The 19,120-nt window shown below is 40.7% G+C and overlaps 1 protein-coding gene across 5 annotated transcripts in view; it reads left to right on the top strand.

The window, feature by feature from the left end:
* LOC139407219 (EFR3 homolog Bb (S. cerevisiae)) overlaps positions 1 to 19,120 on the top strand; it is a 60,840-nt gene that overhangs the window by 13,713 nt on the left and 28,007 nt on the right. For 3 of the 5 annotated variants that reach the window (XM_071150794.1, XM_071150793.1, XM_071150795.1), the window contains 4 exons: positions 5,130 to 5,206; positions 7,536 to 7,663; positions 7,843 to 7,993; positions 12,564 to 12,685. In XM_071150794.1, coding sequence (XP_071006895.1) covers positions 5,130 to 5,206; positions 7,536 to 7,663; positions 7,843 to 7,993; positions 12,564 to 12,685 — 478 coding nt within the window. Of the gene's footprint in view, positions 1 to 1,419; positions 1,476 to 5,129; positions 5,207 to 6,867; positions 6,952 to 7,535; positions 7,664 to 7,842; positions 7,994 to 12,563; positions 12,686 to 19,120 lie in introns of those variants that run through there. The other 2 variants (XM_071150797.1, XM_071150796.1) reach the window with 2 other exon arrangements.

Raw genomic sequence — 19,120 nt, 5'->3', positions numbered from 1 at the left:
TGCTCCCAAGGATGAACCAGACTTGTGGAGGTCTACAATTTTCTTTTCTGAGGTCTTGGCTTTCTTTTGATTTTCCCATGATGTCAAGTAAAGAGGCAATTTGAAGGTTGGCCTTGAAATACATCCACAGATACACCTCCAATTGACTCAAATGATGCCAATTAGCCTATCAGAAGCTTCTAAAGCCATGACAGAATTTTCTGGAATTTTCCAAGTTGTTTAAAGACACAGTCAACTTCTGACCCACTGGAATTGTGATACAGTGAAATAATCTGTCTGTAAACAATTGTTGGAAAAATTACTTGTGTCATGCACATAGTAGATGTCCTAACCGACTTGCCAAAACTATAGTTTGTTAACAAGACATTTGTGGAGTGGTTGAAAAACAAGTTTTAATCACTTTAACCTAAATGTATGTAAACTTCCCACTTCAACTGTATGTATGTGTGTATATATATATATATATGTATATATATATATATATCACTGCTCAAAAAAATAAAGGGAACACTTAAACAACACAATGTAACTCCAAGTCAATCACACTTCTGTTATATCAAACTGTCCACTTAGGAAGCAACATTGATTGATTACTTGTGAGGCACAGCTAAGTGAGCATAATAATTGGCTTTTTTTTGTGACTTTTTTTCTGGACTGATGGCGTGCGTCTGGTGGGGTTAACATATGGAATTGTTTTAAGATGATCATATCAAATAGCTTATGATACTTGGTGTAGAATTTTAAGACCCCTTAAGGTATTAAAAAAATATTTAATTTGGCATTACTGCTATTAGCCCGTAGAAATGTATTGAATAACAGATTCACGACATGGAACAGAAAATCTAAAGGACGTTTGTTCTGAAGTGTCTGTCCTATATCTGCGAGATATACACGGATGATCAGGAAACTATTTGTGTTCTTTTTTTTTCTTCTTGCATATACAGCTCATTCAGAAAGTATTAAGATGCCTTTTTTCCTAATTTTGTTACGTTATACAGCCTTATTCTAAAATGTATTAAATAATTGTATTCCCTCAGGAATATACAATACCCAATAATGACAAAGCAAAAAACTAGTTTTTAGACATTTTTGCAAATTAATAAAAACATTTAAATATATTACATTTTAAATAAGTATTCAGTCCCCTTTACTGAGTACTTTTGTTGAAGCACCTTTGGCAGTGATTACAGCCTCGAGTCTTCTTGGGTATTGATGCTATAAGCTTGACACACTGTATTTGAGGAGTTTCTCCCATTCCTCTAGAGCTCCGACTTTCTGACTTGAAGATCACTGACGTCATGGTTTGACCTTATATTTTTCAGAGTTCCCAGTTGTTTTGAAAGCACCATCGTCTGCGTTAAAACCAAATATCGATCCAGGTTGGATGTGACAGCAGGGATGACGTGCGACCTCGCCATCTGACTTTGAAAAGCTCCTCGCGATATGCATCAAGCACACCCAACTCATTAGTGGTGGTGAGATATATATTAAGTCAGACTAATTTGCAATTGACTGTCATAGCCCCACATTAAAAGTATGTGCATGAGATGAGAAGACCATCAGAAAGACTTCCATAGCCCCAAATAAAAAAGTAAACATTGGCTGTTAATTACCAAATAAAATTCACTTGGTTGGGGTCACGAGAATTTTCAGATATCAAACTGGGGTCGCGGGCCTAGACTGACTGGCTGCTGTACAGTTGTGGAGTTTGCTGTGCACTTTCCACCCCTTTCTTGCTTTCTCTTTTGTCTCGCTCTCGGTGTGTGTGTGTGTGTGTGTGTGTGTGTGTGTGTGTGTGTGTGTGTGTTGGTGTAGGAGAGCAGAGGAACATGACGTACGCAGAGCTGTAATAAACCTGTTTACTGTGAGGGTGAATGGACAGCCAGAGACCCCTCGCTGTGCTGCAATGTCACAACTACCATCTAGCATCTACCCCCTATACTCTCCTGACGATTCTACCATTCCTAGTTCCCTCTTCCGTACTGCCTCCAACCAGCCCACACCTTTATAGGCTAGTTCAGTACAGCACCCACCAATATGCTGCACTGCTGTCAAGAGAATTGTTATTCACCACATTTTTATTCACCCCCCTCAACAACAAAACAGAAGTCCCCAATGTGCAACCCTTTTCCCCCAACCAAACTATGAACCTCCACACATACATCCTTACACACACCTAGGGCTGGGCGGTATACCGTATTTTCCTATATACCGGTATTGATGCACGGACTGGATTGGGTTTTTACTTTAACTTCTGTAACGGTATTCGAATGTTTGGTCTGTTAAATGCGATACAAAGTGTGTAACGTCCATTTTTGTAGTATACTCTGCTACTTGAGTCCTCTCTCTCTGCTCTCTCTCTCTGCTCTCTCTCTCTCCAAGCCACTTTCCACACAGACCTAGCCCCGCCCCCTGTCACTCAAGGAGTGCATTTGTTGTTCCTCGATCACCAGACACTTGTGTTCAGTCTGCATGGTCAATGCAGCTACAATCTAGGCCTTATTGTTTACCAAATGTTGCAATTGTGATTTGACTTGCGATTTAGAGCAAAACATTTGGGTAAACTGTTGGAATCATGGAAATAGAATGATTATTCTAATTCTATAGAATAGTGGGCTCTTTGAATACAGTTGTTTGGCATGACAACAAATTAAAATGCCAGGGAGTAGTTATTGTGTCAGGGTAGGAAAAAAAGTGTAACTAGTGATTAGCATTAGCGGCTAACACAAATTAGGTCCAACTTGATAAGAAAAGACAAAACTAACAATTTTCAGATGTAAAAAAACACAAACCAATAGTGTAATTACAGAGCACTAGTGGATTTATATTAAGAAGCAAAGTGAAAAAAGCATTGTTGTCATCAACATTGTTGCTTTCCCATATCGTGCAGCCCTACATGGCAGTGTGGAAATTCTCAAATAAGTGCAGGAAATGCAGAAAGTAAAAAAAAACGCAGAAATTTACTTTTGCTTAAAGTTAAATTGAAAAGAGTTTAAAACAATCAGAATGGAGAAAGACTCATTGAAATCACTTAGAATGTATGTGTTGATACCCTGGGATCATTCACTACTCATAAAGCAAATGTTTTATTATTCAAAAACATATTATTTACGTTATACCGTGATATTATATTTTGGTAATATCACTGTGTGTGTTCCACACAAAGTTTGTTCCTCGGGGGACAGACTTGCAGTATGTACAGTAGCACTTCTCAGTGACTCACTCACAGGACCCACCTCCACCCATCCCTCAATCCTCCCTGCTTTCTTCACCGGGGACCCTGATGCAGTCATTAATTCAGTGGTGACTCCTACTCCAGGGCCCCCAGCCAAGACGGGCGAGGAAGGGATGGAGGGTGTAAAGGAGAGGAGAAGAGTAATTTAGAGTTGGAAGTGATGGAGGAGAGGAGGAAAGCCAAGAATAGCAGCAGGGAGGGCAGATAGAGAGCTGGAGATAGCGGCTGCTTGCAGCTAGCAGAGCCTTACGGGGGCGTTTAACACCACAATGACAGAAACTTTACTGACCGACGCACAGACAGAGGCCCTAAGCCTAAATCTTATCTTAACTCCCAAGGCTAGGATGACTGAGGATACCACCTCAGAGATGTGACAGAGGGATAGACAGACACAGAACAGTTGCCTATTGAGAGTAATTTTGAAATGCATCCTTCCTTCTTTCCACTATGAGGTGATCGCTGATGATGATTGACAACCATTAATTGATAATGATTGGGTAGCCTAGGTGAAAGCAATATGGTGGAATGTTCAAGGAGATCTTCATGAAAGGAAGAAAATAAACTAGGAAGGATAGAATGAGGGAAGGGAAGGAAGGATCTGTATACAGCCTGACTGTCTTCAAATTTTTGGGAGCTATCTTTTTCTCATTCAGTTAGGCAAGCCTATTTGAAATTGTTAAAAGCTTATTTCAAGGTTGTCTTGCTTCCCCAGAAGTCTTCCTATGTAGAGTTCACTGCAGATTCTCAAAAAAATGAATTAGAAAGGCTATTTATTTGACAGCGTATATATTAACCAGTGGTAATGCTTTGAATGAATTCCAGGCGATTGTCAGTCAGCTGTGTTTATCCAGGTGGACTGGAATGTTCCTTCCTGTTGGGGGGGGGGGGGGGGCTCACCAGGAATTCAGCTAGGAATTAGTTAAATTTAGGAAATCTGTGCACAAATATTCCCACAAATAAAAAATAAATGAGATCTTGTCTCAATGTAATCAAGGTATGAAGATGTATTTGAAAATAACAATTTCTTTTTGGGATTAATTATGTTCCGGCCCCCCGACCATCCACTCTGAAAACAATCTCCCTGCGGCTGAATCTAGTTGCCTGCCCCTGCCCTATGACTCATCACTGCCGAGTTCTCTGCTCCAATCAGCTCCCAGCGTGTTCTCTCTCTCTTTCTCTCTCTCTGCCTCTTTCTCTCTCTCTCTCGCTCTCACAGCTTTCTTCCCTCCGCAGTGTTACACAACTTTCCTCAAGGTTGTCAATTGTGAGACTGTGATGTATAGATTGTGTGTGTGTGCACACTGAGTGACTGTCTTTTCGAGAGAAAAAAAATGTGTGTGTACAATGTCTTTCAAAAAAAATGTTGGTGAGTCTTTCTCGTCTCAGTGTGTCTTTGTGCTCCAATGCCTTTGTGGCCACATTCTTCAGATGTCTGACCTCTTTTAAAGGGAGCTTAGAACAAAGGCATCTATTTCTCAGCCTGTGTGAAAAAACTGGTATTGCTGCTGTGTAGTTGTGTCCAAGCTTTTTTTCTCTCTCTCGTTCTCTCTCGCTCCCCCCCAAGCCCTGGGTAGATGGATGTCTAAATTTGATTAATCTTTGAGCTGTGCAAGGCTTATTTAACTCTGTCAATAATAACGGTGTTCTTCAGTCAACATGAGGTGGATGCTGCTGACACTAAGGTGTACTAGGTGACAGACTTGATGTAGCACTGCAACAACCTGAGCTTTCACTGTAGTCTCACTAACTCTCTTTGGAGGACTTATTTTATTGGTGGTTTATCATGGTCAGGTATCTGCAGTTGCAAACATGATTTATTAATTCATACGTCTTTCTGTCATCTCTCACTCGCTCACTCACCCACTCTCCGTATCTCCTTCCCTCTCTCCTGAAGGGGTGTGTGGTTGCTGTGGGGCTCTGAGGCCCCGCTACAAGAGACTGGTGGACAACATTTTCCCAGAGGACCCAGAGGTGAGAGTTCAACTGACACTTCCTGTTTCCTGTGGCAATGTGCTCTACATCCTGTGACCTTTTTGCCATTTCAATATTTCTAGTGGTCTCCTCTCATCTTCACTGATCTGAAAAGACTAGACAGACAGACAAGTGAATTCCTGGCAGGCAACCTCTGAATTACTTTCACTGGTCCTGTCACAATGAGAGAATATAAGTCACTATTGAAGATATTCTACATATATCACCATATCTGTGAAGGAGAATGACTTGATTGAATTAATTTATTTGTGAACGTTGTAAAAATAGCCCAGTCTACCTGTCAGATCTGTTACCAGCAACACATCTGATTTCAGAACGCAGAGACCTAATTTCTCTGCTGCGTGTGCATGTCAATTGTGTGCTGCATGCCCCAAAAACCAGTCTGTTTCTAATTTTGGGTTCTACGCTCCCGACACAGAGACTGTAACTAATCTAATCCCCTCACCCAGGGACTGACCCACAACCCTCTATCATTCACAGTGTGTCTGGAATGTGTGTATGAGACTAACCAGAGCTCTCCGATAACATTCACACGGCTGCAGGGGAGATAAAAAGTGTCTTCAGATAACGTTGAGTCAGACACTAAATCCAGAGTCAGGGAGAATAGACCAAAGTCAGGTTAATGTGTTTATCATATAGAGTTATGTCTGGTAATGACTTTTAATTCTATCTTTCTATTATTTTCAATGCTTTACCACACATTTTGTAGTTCAAGCCTTATAAAAAGTATGTCGTTCTGTTCTTGTCTATTGACATTCTGTACTATGTTTTGTCGACCCCAGGAAGTGTAGCTGCTTTTGCAACAGCTAATGGGGATCCTAATAAAATACCAAAATACAATATACAATGGAGGCAATTCCTGTGAGCAAAGTTCATTCTATTTTATTGGATCATTACTAGTCTAAATGTAAATGAGAGGCTATCTCACCAGACTCTGTGGAGTGGACGATTTTAGTCCTTGAGCCCAGACTGTTTGACCTGGAGGGGGTGTGTGTTGGTGTGACCGAGAGTTTGAGCATGGCCGCATGCTTGTGTTGTTGTCCTCTTTTTCTTTTTTTCTGTCACCCTTGGTGAACATAACTCTGAGAAAATGCATATCACATGTGGCGTTCCACAAGGTTCCATTTTGGGTCCGGTACTATTCAGTTTATTTATGTTATCCCTTGGCAGCGTTATCAGAAAGCACAGCATTAATTTTCACTGATATGCAGACAATACACAACTTTACATTTATGTGTCACCAGACTATTTTAGCTCCCCTGATAAATTATTAGACTGGATTAGTGATGTAAATACTTGAATGGCCCTCAACTTCCTCCATCTAAATCAAGACATGACTGAGGTACTTATTGTTGGAGCCAAAGCACAGAGAGAGAATCGAGTCTCACATTTTAATTCACTGGTAATAAAGATAAAACACCAGGTAAAAACTTAGGTGTTATTATAGATTCTGAACTAAATTTAATTAGCAATATAATCGAAATAGCTTTTTACCAGATGAGGAACATTGCCAAGTTGTAGCCGTTTCTCTCTCAGGTTTATACAGAGACACTCTTCCATGCTTTTATTATAAGCAGGCTTGACTACTGTAATGGTCTCCTGTCTGGTCTACCCAAGAAAGCCATTGGTCAACTGCAAAACATACAGAATGCTGCAGCACGGGTACTGACCAAGACCAGAGCGCACTCATTACACCGCTTTTAAGGTCTCTGCACTGGCTGCCTGTAAGTTTTAAAATTAATTTAAAAAATATTCTATTGGTTTATAATCAATCCACGATTGTGCACCCCAATACATGCTTTTAAGTTATGTACCCAGTAGGTCCCTCAGGTCTTCTGGCACTGACCTTTTAACTACCCCAAAGCCTTGGACCATGAGGCATGGAGAGACAGCCTTTAGTTATTATGACCCCAGTCTCTGGAATAGCCTGTCAGAGAACCTGAGGGGGGCTGAAACGGTGGACATATTTAAAAGAGAACTTAACATACATTTTTAGCTTTGCATTTTATTAGGGTGCTTTTTAGTCATTCAGTTTGTCATTCTTAAAAAAAAAAAATCATATGTTTATTGTGTAGTAAATGTTTTTAATTTTTCTTTAATTTTTTTTCCTGTAAAGCGCATTGCATTCCATGTCTGAAATGTGCTGTATAAATAAAGCTTGATTTTGATTTGAGTATATTCCTGTCCTGTGGAGACAGTGAACCAAGAACCCAAACCTAACCCTTTTCCACCTTCATCCTCCACCTTTCTTTTTCTCTTGTCTTTCCCTCTCTCCCCCCACACCCTCGATCTCTCGGTCTGTTTGTAGGACGGGTTGGTGAAGGCTAACATGGAGAAGTTGACGTTCTATGCCCTGTCAGCTCCAGAGAAGCTGGACCGTATCGGGGCCTACCTGTCAGAGAGGCTCTCCAGGGACGTGGCTAGGCACCGCTACGGGTGAGCAACACCACAGTTACACCGGAGCCATGAATATACTGCACAGATATCTGTCAACTGTCATCCATGTCGGCTCAAAATGCACCATGGCTATTACTTTCTCATTTGCATTCTAGTTGAATGTAATGGTCTTAAGACATATGGTGTGTGGCATAACTACCATGTGTGTGTGTGTTCAGGTATGTGTGTATAGCTATGGAGGCTCTGGATCAGTTGCTGATGGCGTGCCACTGTCAGAGCATCAACCTGTTTGTGGAGAGTTTCCTTAAGATGGTCCGTAAACTGCTGGAGGCCGACAAACCCAACCTACAGATCCTGGGAACCAACTCTGTGAGTAGAATAGAAGACGCCCACCTTGATAAACAGTCTGGTTTTATCTGACAATACACACTAGCAGCTGGCTGCAATGAATCACAAAGAAATATAATTGCAGGTCTATTCTGTAGGAAATTGTCACGTAGAGTAGGCCAGATGGCTAAACTGGATAACCTAACCTCTATAAAAATAAAAAGATGGCGGAACCGCAAAAGTTCTTCTGTGCAAAGGTGTTTATTTACAAGTGATTCCGGAACAGAAAACAACAGTACTGCCATCAACGTCTACCTTATGGGACAGCTTAAAAACAATGCTGCCCCATCCACAGCTCAATCCAAAAAATCCCCCTTAGAGACTGGAGAGAGGCTCCTTTTATAGGGCTAACCCCTCCCCTCAGAACAATTAACCCTAATTAATTAATCAATTAACAATACAAACCTACATTTTCCATGAACTAAACATACTAAAGGATATACATTGCAACACGGTTTTAAACAATATTACAACATAACATTTACAACATTACATCACTACTGACAATATCTTTCAATATGCCCATATGCATTAATGAGCCATTTGGGACAGGCACTATAAAGCCAACCCAATTCCCTTAGCTCGGGTCCTTTTCCAGCATACCCGGAAGCTACAGAGATGGAGAGAGAGGAACAGAACAAACAAACAATGCGCCCATCCACAACATTGATAAGTATAATAATTATTGTATCTCTCAAATATGAACATTGACAAGTGTGAAATGCATATACCAAGACAGAAGTTAAATTGTGTGTCGACCCACATTGTTAACTTATGGTATAATGGCGCAGGGAGGAGTGATGAATATGTGTGTGCGTTAAAGAACCAAATGCTGCCCGCGGCCAGTGACAGACTTCTACGTCACAGAAATGTAATGTAGCAACGGCCATGTAAATAGAAGATGCCAGACTGTGATCTAAACATAAATGTACATTTTTACCAGGGAGGGAGGAGGTGGGGAGCGTGGGTATGCATAGAGAGAGAATGGCTATCTGGTTGATGATGTGTAATAGCAGCCAGCAGCAGCTGTCGGTGTTATCAGACAGGGCTGTCAGAGCAGCAGGGTCAGGAGGGAACAGGAAGTATCAAGGAAATAACATTACCCATAGAGACAGACTTACCACACTGGCAACACTGTCTAGTGATACCATGGATTACACACACACTGATACACATACTCATACACGCACTAGTGTTCGACGATTTTACGATTACATTGTCTATCGACAATGTTTGACAGCCATCGTTGATGTTGACGACATTGTGATTTCACAAACGATGGTTTAGCATATTTGAATTTGACTGCACCATTGGAGTCTGGTAGCGCACAACAGCGCAGTGAGCACGCAGCAGGGTGCCATGCCAAATGGCCTTTTCCACATTTGCCATAGCCTAAATGTTCAATACACATGAGGTAGTTAGACTAACACATTGCAAGAGAACAATGTAGATTGTAGAAAGAGCGGAGAGCACCAAAGCAGTGCAAAAATTCAGATGGGACCTATATCATGTTTTGTTCCCTCTCCTTTCCGATTTTGGTTGATCATGGGCCTTTTTGAGCAGACACTCCGTTGTCTGGTTTATTGTTTTAAGATCTTGATTTTCCCTTTTTCTCCCCAATCCCCATTCGATTTGAATGTGACTTGTTGTTATAACTAGCTTTAAGCACCAACTGTCAGAGCAGCTCACAGATTACTGCACCTGTACATAGCCCACCTAAAATTTAGCCCAAACAACTACCTCTTTCCCTACTGTATTTAATTAATTTATTTATTTTGCTCCTTTGCACCCCATTATTTTTATTTCTACTTTGCACATTCTTCCATTGCAAATCTACCATTCCAGTGTTTTACTTGCTATATTGTATTTACTTTGCCACCATGGCCTTTTTTGCCTTTACCTCCCTTCTCACCTCATTTGCTCACATCGTATATAGACTTGTTTATACTGTATTATTGACTGTATGTTTGTTTTACTCCATGTGTAACTCTGTGTCGTTGTATCTGTCGAACTGCTTTGCTTTATCTTGGCCAGGTCGCAATTGTAAATGAGAACTTGCTCTCACCTTGCCTACCTGGTTAAATAAAGGTGAAATAAAATAAAATAAATAGGCATAGTCTACTATTTCATAATCAACCATTGAATGAATCTATAGGTCTCAGAGTTCCATCTCAAAAGGTTTTTTGCAAATAGCCAAAATTAAAACACTATCGTAATAATAAGAGAGAAAACAAACATCTGCAAGATAAACTAATCAAACAAAGTTTGTTTAAACCTAGTTTGTTTAAACCTGGTATGTTTCTGCTTTACTTCACCAAAATGTAGGCAAAAAAAGTGTGCCGTCGGAAAATCCCTCCTTGCAAACCAAACAGACAATAATATAGGCCTACACATAGGTTACTGTCAATACAAGTTAAACTTATACATTTTATATTTATAATATTTTCAAAGTATTTATTGATATCCTTGAATTGCACAATGGGCAATCGTGGCATAAGCTCCCGCAGCAGCACTTTCAGTAAGTGGAAACAAACATCTATAAATTATGAATTGTTGTCATTATTTGTCTCACAAACTACTTTATTTTGAATTGCTTCAAAATTGTGCGTTCATATAAATGTCAACAATCAAATAAAACAAATGATTATGTGGCTTATAAGTCTCTTTATAGCTTAACACTTGACTGTACATTGTCTTAGACTAAAAACAAATAGGCCTGTTATCCGGTCTGTCTTGTGCCTATTGAACTGTACAAATCCTAATTATGCAATCAGATAAAACTAATGATTACTTATAATATTCTTTATAACACTTAAACAAATTAACAATGGCTAATTATAAAATGAATAGACCTATTAGGATATTGAACTGTAAAAATCCTAAATAAATGCCTAGACGTTACAAAGTTTTAAAAAGTAGCCTAAACAAAACAAGTATAAAAATGACCTAAATTACTGGCAAAAAAAACAGTGTGAATAAGTCTCAAGCTTTGGCACAATATTTGAGCCTATCCTATAGGATATGTCTTTCCAATAAGATGCATCTGTATTTTAATTATAGGCTACATTAAAAAATAAAATATAGTGCAATTTATTTAAATTTTTTACACCTTGTCTTCGGCCTACCTAAAGGTTTCTGTTCAGGAAAACCAGCATGTTCAGAGTAGCGAACTCTGCAGGATAATGGACTTGTAAATGTTGGAGGTTTGTTGTCCGTCCATCCTTTGCATTGATCATCTTTTTGCAAATTCTGCAAGTGACTTCAGTCAGGTCTGCTGGCTCACCTTTATCATTCGGCCTGAAACCGAAGACCTGTTTTACTTTCCCAAGTCAGCCATCATTTTAAAAATGATTTAGCGCAAGGCAGGCTATACTGTAGTTACCAAGGCGGTAGTTACTAAGGCAGGCTATACTATAGTGAAATCCTTTTTACAGTCTGAAACTGTCAGAAAGTAGCCTAATGGAAGAATGTTGCATAAGCTCTTACCCAGATGATCAAGATGAAATAACAATAGAATACACTTCATACAGCTATAATATCCCTTTTTAAAAGGTAGGCTTATATAACTGATATCTGAGTATTTTTATGGACAACAGAAACATAGCCCTACAAATTTGAAAATCATTGCAGCCTAGCCTAATGTGTCCTTTATATCAACGTTGTTTGGACAGGACGAGGGGACGTCGCCTAATACACTGATACATACACAGAAGCACAGACCCCAAAGTAATGTGTTTATGTATGATTACTAAATACACCAGCCAGCACATCAGTCTTTGCCTCATGCTGTGGTGTTTAATTGGGAGAGTCAGAGGGAGAGTGGGGGGGGATTAGAAAGAGATTATTACCACAGTCACAGTGGTCCAGGATAGCTACTGAAGGTCTCCTGTTCTCTTTAGGACTCACCTAAAAGGACTCAATACACGGAGCCTAAATCAGTTCAATTCAAATATCCTGTCTATGTATGCAGATTCCTTGTATTTATCTGTGTTTAAATGGACACTACACATTAGTCTAAACTACATTGCATTGTCATACTTGAAATAACAGTGGTACCAGATATCCTAGAGCCCTGGGTACATCACAACCACGGTGCTATTTTAGCCTCTGTGTCTGGTCTGGTCCGGTCAAGGTCACCTGCAGTTGTTTAGCCTGGTTTGTCCATTAGAATGAGTTTAATCAGGCATCTAATTAAGAAGTCATCACCACAGGTTGGCTTCAGGAAGGCTTCCCTCTGTTCCATTCCCAAGAGTAGCACATTGTTTAGTTGTTAATTGGGGAGGGGTGTGAAACGAAATGCTAAAGTGTTAAAGTTGAAATGGTGGCATTTCAGCGGCAGTCAGAATCTGTTCTTTGCCTGGCAGTTCAATACGAGGCTTTTGTGCTACTCTTTTCCCAGAAATTAATTGCAAAATTCAATTTGGGATTATATTAGACAAAGAAAGCGGAAGAATATGACAGTTAGAGAGACAGATTTATTGCGTTCTTCTCCAGTTGATGGAGATTCATGTTAATTTACCTCTCTCTCTCTCCCTCTCTCCCCCTCCCTCAGTTTGTGAAGTTTGCCAACATTGAGGAGGACACTGCGTCTTATCATCGCAGCTATGACTTCTTTGTTTCGCGCTTCAGCGAGATGTGTCACTCCAGCTACGAGGACCCAGACATCCGCACCAAGTGAGTGGACGTTATATGGATGATCAATTGATGTTGCAGATTAGAGCTGTCCCTGACAAAAAATCTTAGTCGACCGAGAGTTGTCTTTTCTTTCGACCAGTTGATTGGTAGAAATTTTAAAACGTATATTTTTCCTTATAGATACACCCTATGTGTTTTAATAAAATCAACAATATGTACTGAATTGTCTGATGCTTAACCTTTTCTCATGTGAGTCCCAAATATCTCTAACGGTCGCCCCAGCCTGAGATTGTTTTATGTGCGTGATGTCAGAATGCACTCACTTCAAAAATGGGATTGTTACGAAACAGGACTGGTAACCCACACTGCCCTCAAACCAAGACACACGCCACCTGCTAATTATCTATAGGCTATATTTCAACATGTTAATTTTAAATTATTTCATAACAAGTTGTATTAATTCACATAGAAGTAGCCCATTTCATTGTTGCGGACAATTTATGTATGAGGCTTTACTGAACTGGACAAACTTCTCCCTTTGAGAGCCCAAGCACCTCACCAGTTGTTCCCCAGATCAAGTATGCAGACATTTGCGCAGTCTAGCACAAACTTTTTCCCCCTGGCACATGTTCTGGCTGGTGCTTGCATTGCCTTCACTGTTGTTGTTCTGTTGGAAGGTGAACCTTCACCCCAGTTTGTGGTCCTGTGCGCTCTGAAGCAGGCTTTCATCAAGGATCTCGCTGTACTTTGCTCCATTCATCTTTCCCTCGATCCTGACTAGTCTCCCAGTCCCTGCCTCTGAAAAACATCCCCACAGCATGATGCTACCACCACCATGCTTCACTGTAGGGATGGTGCCAGGTTTCCTCCAGACGTGATGCTTGGCATTCAGACCAAATAGTTCAATCTTGGTTTCATCAGACCAGAGAATCTTGTTTCTCATGGTCTGAGAGTCCTTTAGATGCCTTTTGGCAAACTCCAAGCAGGCTGTCATGCACCTTTTACTGAGGAGTGGCTAACATAAAGGCCTGATTGGTGGAGTGCTGCAGAGATGGTTGTCCTTCTGGAAGGTTCTCCCATCTCCACAGAGAAACTCTAGAGCTCTGTCAGTGACCATTGGGTTCTTGGTCACTTCCCTGACCAAGGCCCTTCTCCACATGATTGCTCAGTTTGGCCAGGTGGCCAGCTCTAGGAAGAGTCTTGGTGGTTCCAAACATTTTCCATTTAAGAATGATAGAGGCCACTGTGTTCTTGGGGACCTTCAATGCTGCAGACATATTTTGGTACCCTTCCCCAGATCTGTGCCTCAACACAATCCTGTCTCGGCGCTCTACGGACAATTCCATCGACCTCATGGCATGGTTTTTGCTCTGACATCCATTGTCAACTGTGGGACATTTTATATAGAAAGGTGTGTGCCTTTCCAAATCATATCCAATCAATTGTCTCCAATCAAGTTGTAGAAACATCTCAAGGATGATCAATGGAAACAGGATGCACCTGACCTAAATTTTGAGTGTCATTGCAAATATTTACACTTATTTACATAACTATTCAGTCCATTTGCTAACATTTCTAAGAAACGGTTTTAACTTTGTCACTATGGGGTACTGTGTGTAGATTGAGGATTTTTTTTACATGTATTTTTAAAATCCATTTTAGAATAAGGCTGTAACGTAATAAAATGTGGAAATAGTCAAGGGGTCTGAATACTTTCCGACTGCACTTTATGATGTGTGGAAAATACTTTTTTGAAGGTTGTACTGATTATGAGGAGCTAATGCTGAACTATTTGCCGGTGCCATATTTGTTGACATTATACAATGCATTCTGGGTGTCACGTTAAATGTCTGTCAGACCAAAGATGTTATAACAAAATGAGGTGAGGGATGGTTCACTCATCTTTCAAGTAAACTTCCGGATGTGAATGATTGTAGTAGACACACCCTCTTCAACATTCATTCTGCAAACAGATTAAACTAATCTTGTTTTCTCTTCTTATAAATGGTTGACTCAAATTGTATTGTAAATAATAATTTCTATTGGCTAATTCATATTATGGTTTATTTCAGCCAAGAGTTAGCTAAATATGGCCGCTTGTGTTAGGTCAATCTTCCATCTGTTAGTGCTAGGACTAATGTAGCCTACATTTCCTGTTTGGATGATTGTGTTATGCTGTCGCCACTTCTGTGAATGTCCGAACATTGCATCCAAATATTAACTGGTCACATTTAGGACATAATGTTGTAATGTTTGGACAAACAAACTGTTTTCTGAGAGGAAAAAAAGTGTTGCCATCTCAAACACTGTTTTATCAATGGAAACTGGACACTCTAAATAAGCGTTCTAATCACACAGGCAGGGACCACTGTAGCATGATCACACCTGTGGGTTAAAGGGTTAAAGCACACGGTTTGATTAAATAATTAAGACACACATATGACTCGAGGGAGCCGGAGATCAAGATAGCTTAACCAGAAGGAAAAAAACCTGTTCTTGACCCTCCTCCCGCTGCTGGCCTTCACAGATTCTGCTGTTACGCTCCTGAACCTTTTCTATTTGAACCTTTTCCGAGTGCCGATTTATCTTAGAATTTCTGCCGATCTGCGTGCCCGTTATGATTTTCATGTGTACATTTTCATGGGACAGTTTCATATAATTTACAATAGTCTTTGTATCTCAAAGTCATTGTCATGTGGTTAATCTAAATTCTATCTGAGTCTAAATAAAAATCTAACTTCTATTGCCAACCATGTAAAAATAGCCTACATAAAGCAAACAAATAAAAACATTGCAGCCTGCAGGAAGAAAGTATCTTATAAATCACATTGGCTACGCATGGCATGTCAGCAATTAACTTAAAAATTGTAACTATCAACTGTGTCCGGCCTGAAGCTCCTGCTAGCAAACTTGCAACATTGTATAAAATATTCTGGGCCCTCAGTTTCCCGCACCAGTGAGCTCAGGACAGACACAGCTGTAGGTTATTTGTGCAAGGGATAAGAAGTAATGAGGCATTTTTTGACGTTTCTACTGGATCAGAGCATTTCATGTTTCCCTTTTTATTGCTGCATGATTATTGAAAGAATGTCCCAAACAGGTGTTGTTAGATTACAATATACTTTTCCTGACCATATGGAACAATGTAAACAACACAAAATAAAATATATTACAGCAAAGATTAAAACAGTTGCATTCCTTTGTGAATGCAACTTCCGAAATGGAACGGTTTAGGCCTATTTATTTATGTTTATTGTTTCAAATCGTGAATGACTTGTATGCTGTGTAATGACATGAACAAATAAGTGATTGATTGATACAGAAGCCTACAGTTGAAGTCGGAAGTTTACATACACCTTAGCCAAATACATTTAAACTCAATTCCTGACATTTAATCCTTGTACAAATTTGGGCAGTTAGGATCACAACTTTATTTTAAGAATGTGAAATGTCAGAATAATAGTAGAGAGAATGATTGATTTATTTCAGCTTTTACTTCTTTCATCACATTCCCAGTGGGTCAGACAGAAGTTTACATGCACTCAATTAGTATTTGGTAGCATTGCCTTTAAATTGTTTAACTTGGGTCAAATGTTTCGGGTAGCCTACTACAAGCTTCCCACAATAAGTTGGGTCAATTTTGGCCCATGCCCTCTGACAGGGCTGGTGTAACTGAGTCAGGTTTGTAGGCCTCCTCAGTTCTGCCCACAAATGTTCTATGGGATTGAGGTCAGGGCTTTGTGATGGCCAATCCAATACCTTGACTTTGTTGTCCTTAAGCCATTTTGCCACATTTTTGGAAGTATGTTTGGGGTCATTGTCCATTTTGGAAGACCCATTTGCGACCAAGCTTAAATTCCTGACATGATGCTGCCACCCCCGTGCTTCACGGTTGGGATGGTGTTCTTTGGCTTGCAAGCCTCCCCCTTTTTCCTCCAAACATAAAAATGGTCATTATGGCCAAACAGTTATATTTTTGTTTCATCAGACCAGAGGACATTTCTCCAAAAAGCACAATCTTTGTCCCCATGTGCAGTTGCAAACCGTAGTCGGGCTTTTTTATGGCGGGTTTGGAGCAGTGGCTTCTTCCTTGCTGAGCGGCCTTTCAGGTTATGTCGATATGGGACTCGTTTTGCTGTGGATATAGATACTTTTGTACCTGTTTCCTCACGTGGTCCTTTGCTGGTCCTTTGCTGTTGTTCTGGGATTGATTTGCACTTTTCGCAGCAAAGTACGTTCATCTCTAGGAGACAGACCGTGTCTCCTTCCTGAGTGGTATGACGGCTGCGTGGTCCCATGGTGTTTGGAAATTGCTCCCAAGGATGAACCAGACTTGTGGAGGTCTACAATTATTTTTCTGAGGTCTTGGCTGATTTCTTTTGATTTTCCCATGATGTCAAGCAAAGAGGCACTAAGTTTGAAGGTAGGCCTTGAAATACATCCATAGGTACACCTCCAATTGACTCAAAGGATGTCAATTAGCCTATCAGAAGCTTCTAAAGCCATGACCTCATTTTCTGGAATTTCTCAAGCTGTTTACGTACACTAAGTTAACTGTGCCTTTTAAACTTCTGACCCACTGGAATGGTGATACAGTGATTTATAAGTGAAATAATCTGTCTGTAAACAATTGTTGGAAAAATGGCTTGTGTCATGCACAAAGTAGATGTCCTAACCGACTTGCCGAAACTATAGTTTAACAAGAAATTTGTGGAGTGGTTGAAAAACGAGTTTTAATGACTCCAACCTAAATGTATTTAATCTTCCGACTTCAACTGTATATAAGTATTGAAATATATGCCTAAGTAAGGTACGGTATTAATACTCAACAGAATCACTCTTAGGTCTATAGCTCGGTGGTGGTTATACAAGGCTGCTGTACTAAATCAAATCAAATTTTATTTGTCACATACACATGGTTAGCAGATGTTAATGCGAGTGTAGCGAAATGCTTGTGCTTCTAGTTCCGACAATGCAGTAATAACCAACGAGTAATCTAGCTAACAATTCCAAAACTACTACCTTAAACACACAAGTGTAAAGGGATAAAGAATATGTACATAAAGATATGTGAATGAGTGATGGTACAGAACGGCATAGGCAAGATGCAGTAGATGGTATCAAGTACAGTATATACATATGAGATGAGTATGTAAACAAAGTGGCATAGTTAAAGTGGCTAGTGATACATGTATTACATAAAGATGCAGTAGATGATATAGAGTACAGTATATACGTAGACATATGAGATTAATAATGTAGGGTATGTAAACATTATATTAAGTAGCATTGTTTAAAGTGGCTAGTGATATATTTTACATCAATTCCCATTATTAAAGTGGCTGGAGTTGAGTCAGTGTGTTGGCAGCAGCCACTCAATGTTAGTGGTGGCTGTTTAAGAGTCTGATGGCCTTGAGATAGAAGCTGTTTCTCAATCTCTCCGTTCCAGCTTTGATGCACCTGTACTGACCTCGCCTTCTGGATGATAGCGGGGTGAACAGGCAGTGGCTCGGGTGGTTGTTGTCCTTGATGATCTTTATGGCCTTCCTGTGACACCGGGTGGTGTAGGTGTCCTGGAGGGCAGGTAGTTTGCCCCCGGTGATGCGTTGTGCAGACCTCACTACCCTCTGGAGAGCCTTACGGTTGTGGGCGGAGCAGTTGCCGTACCAGGCAGTGATACAGCCCGATGCTCTCGATTGTGCATCTGTAGAAGTTTGTGAGTGCTTTTGGTGACAAGCCAAATTTCTTCAGCCTCCTGAGGTTGAAGAGGTGTTGCTGCGCCTTCTTCACGATGCTGTCTGTGTGGGTGGACCAATTCAGTTTGTCTGTGATGTGTACACCGAGGAACTTAAAACTTACTACCCTCTCCACTACTGTTCTGTCGATAGGGGGGTGTTCCCTCTGCTGTTTCCTGAAGTCCACAATCATCTCCTTAGTTTTGTTGATGTTGAGTGTGAGGTTATTTTCCTGACACCACACGCCGAGGGCCCTCACCTCCTCCCTGTAGGCCGTCTCGTCGTTGTTGGTAATCAAGCCTACCACTGTTGTGTCGTCCGCAAACTTGAGGATTGAGTTGGAGGCGTGCGTGGCCACGCAGTCGTGGGTGAACAGGGAGTACAGGAGAGGGCTCAGAACGCACCCTTGTGGGGCCCCAGTGTTGAGGATCAGCGGGGTGTTGAGATGTTGTTACCTACCCTCTCCACCTGGGGGCGGCCCGTCAGGAAGTCCAGTACCCATTTGCACAGGGCGGGGTCGAGACCCAGGGTCTCGAGCTTGATGACGAGTTTGGAGGGTACTATGGTGTTAAATGCTGAGCTGTAGTCGATGAACAGCATTCTCACATAGGTATTCCTCTTGTCCAGATGGGTTAGGGCAGTGTGCAGTGTGGTTGAGATTGCATCGTCTGTGGACCGATTTTGGGCGGTAAGCAAATTGGAGTGGGTCTAGGGTGTCAGGTAGGGTGGAGGTGATATG

Source organism: Oncorhynchus clarkii, chromosome 4 (genome assembly GCF_045791955.1).
Source record: "Oncorhynchus clarkii lewisi isolate Uvic-CL-2024 chromosome 4, UVic_Ocla_1.0, whole genome shotgun sequence".
Lineage (NCBI taxonomy): Eukaryota > Metazoa > Chordata > Actinopteri > Salmoniformes > Salmonidae > Oncorhynchus > Oncorhynchus clarkii.
The sequence above is the reverse complement of the archived record's forward strand: the minus strand, read 5'-3'. Positions and strand labels throughout refer to the sequence as shown.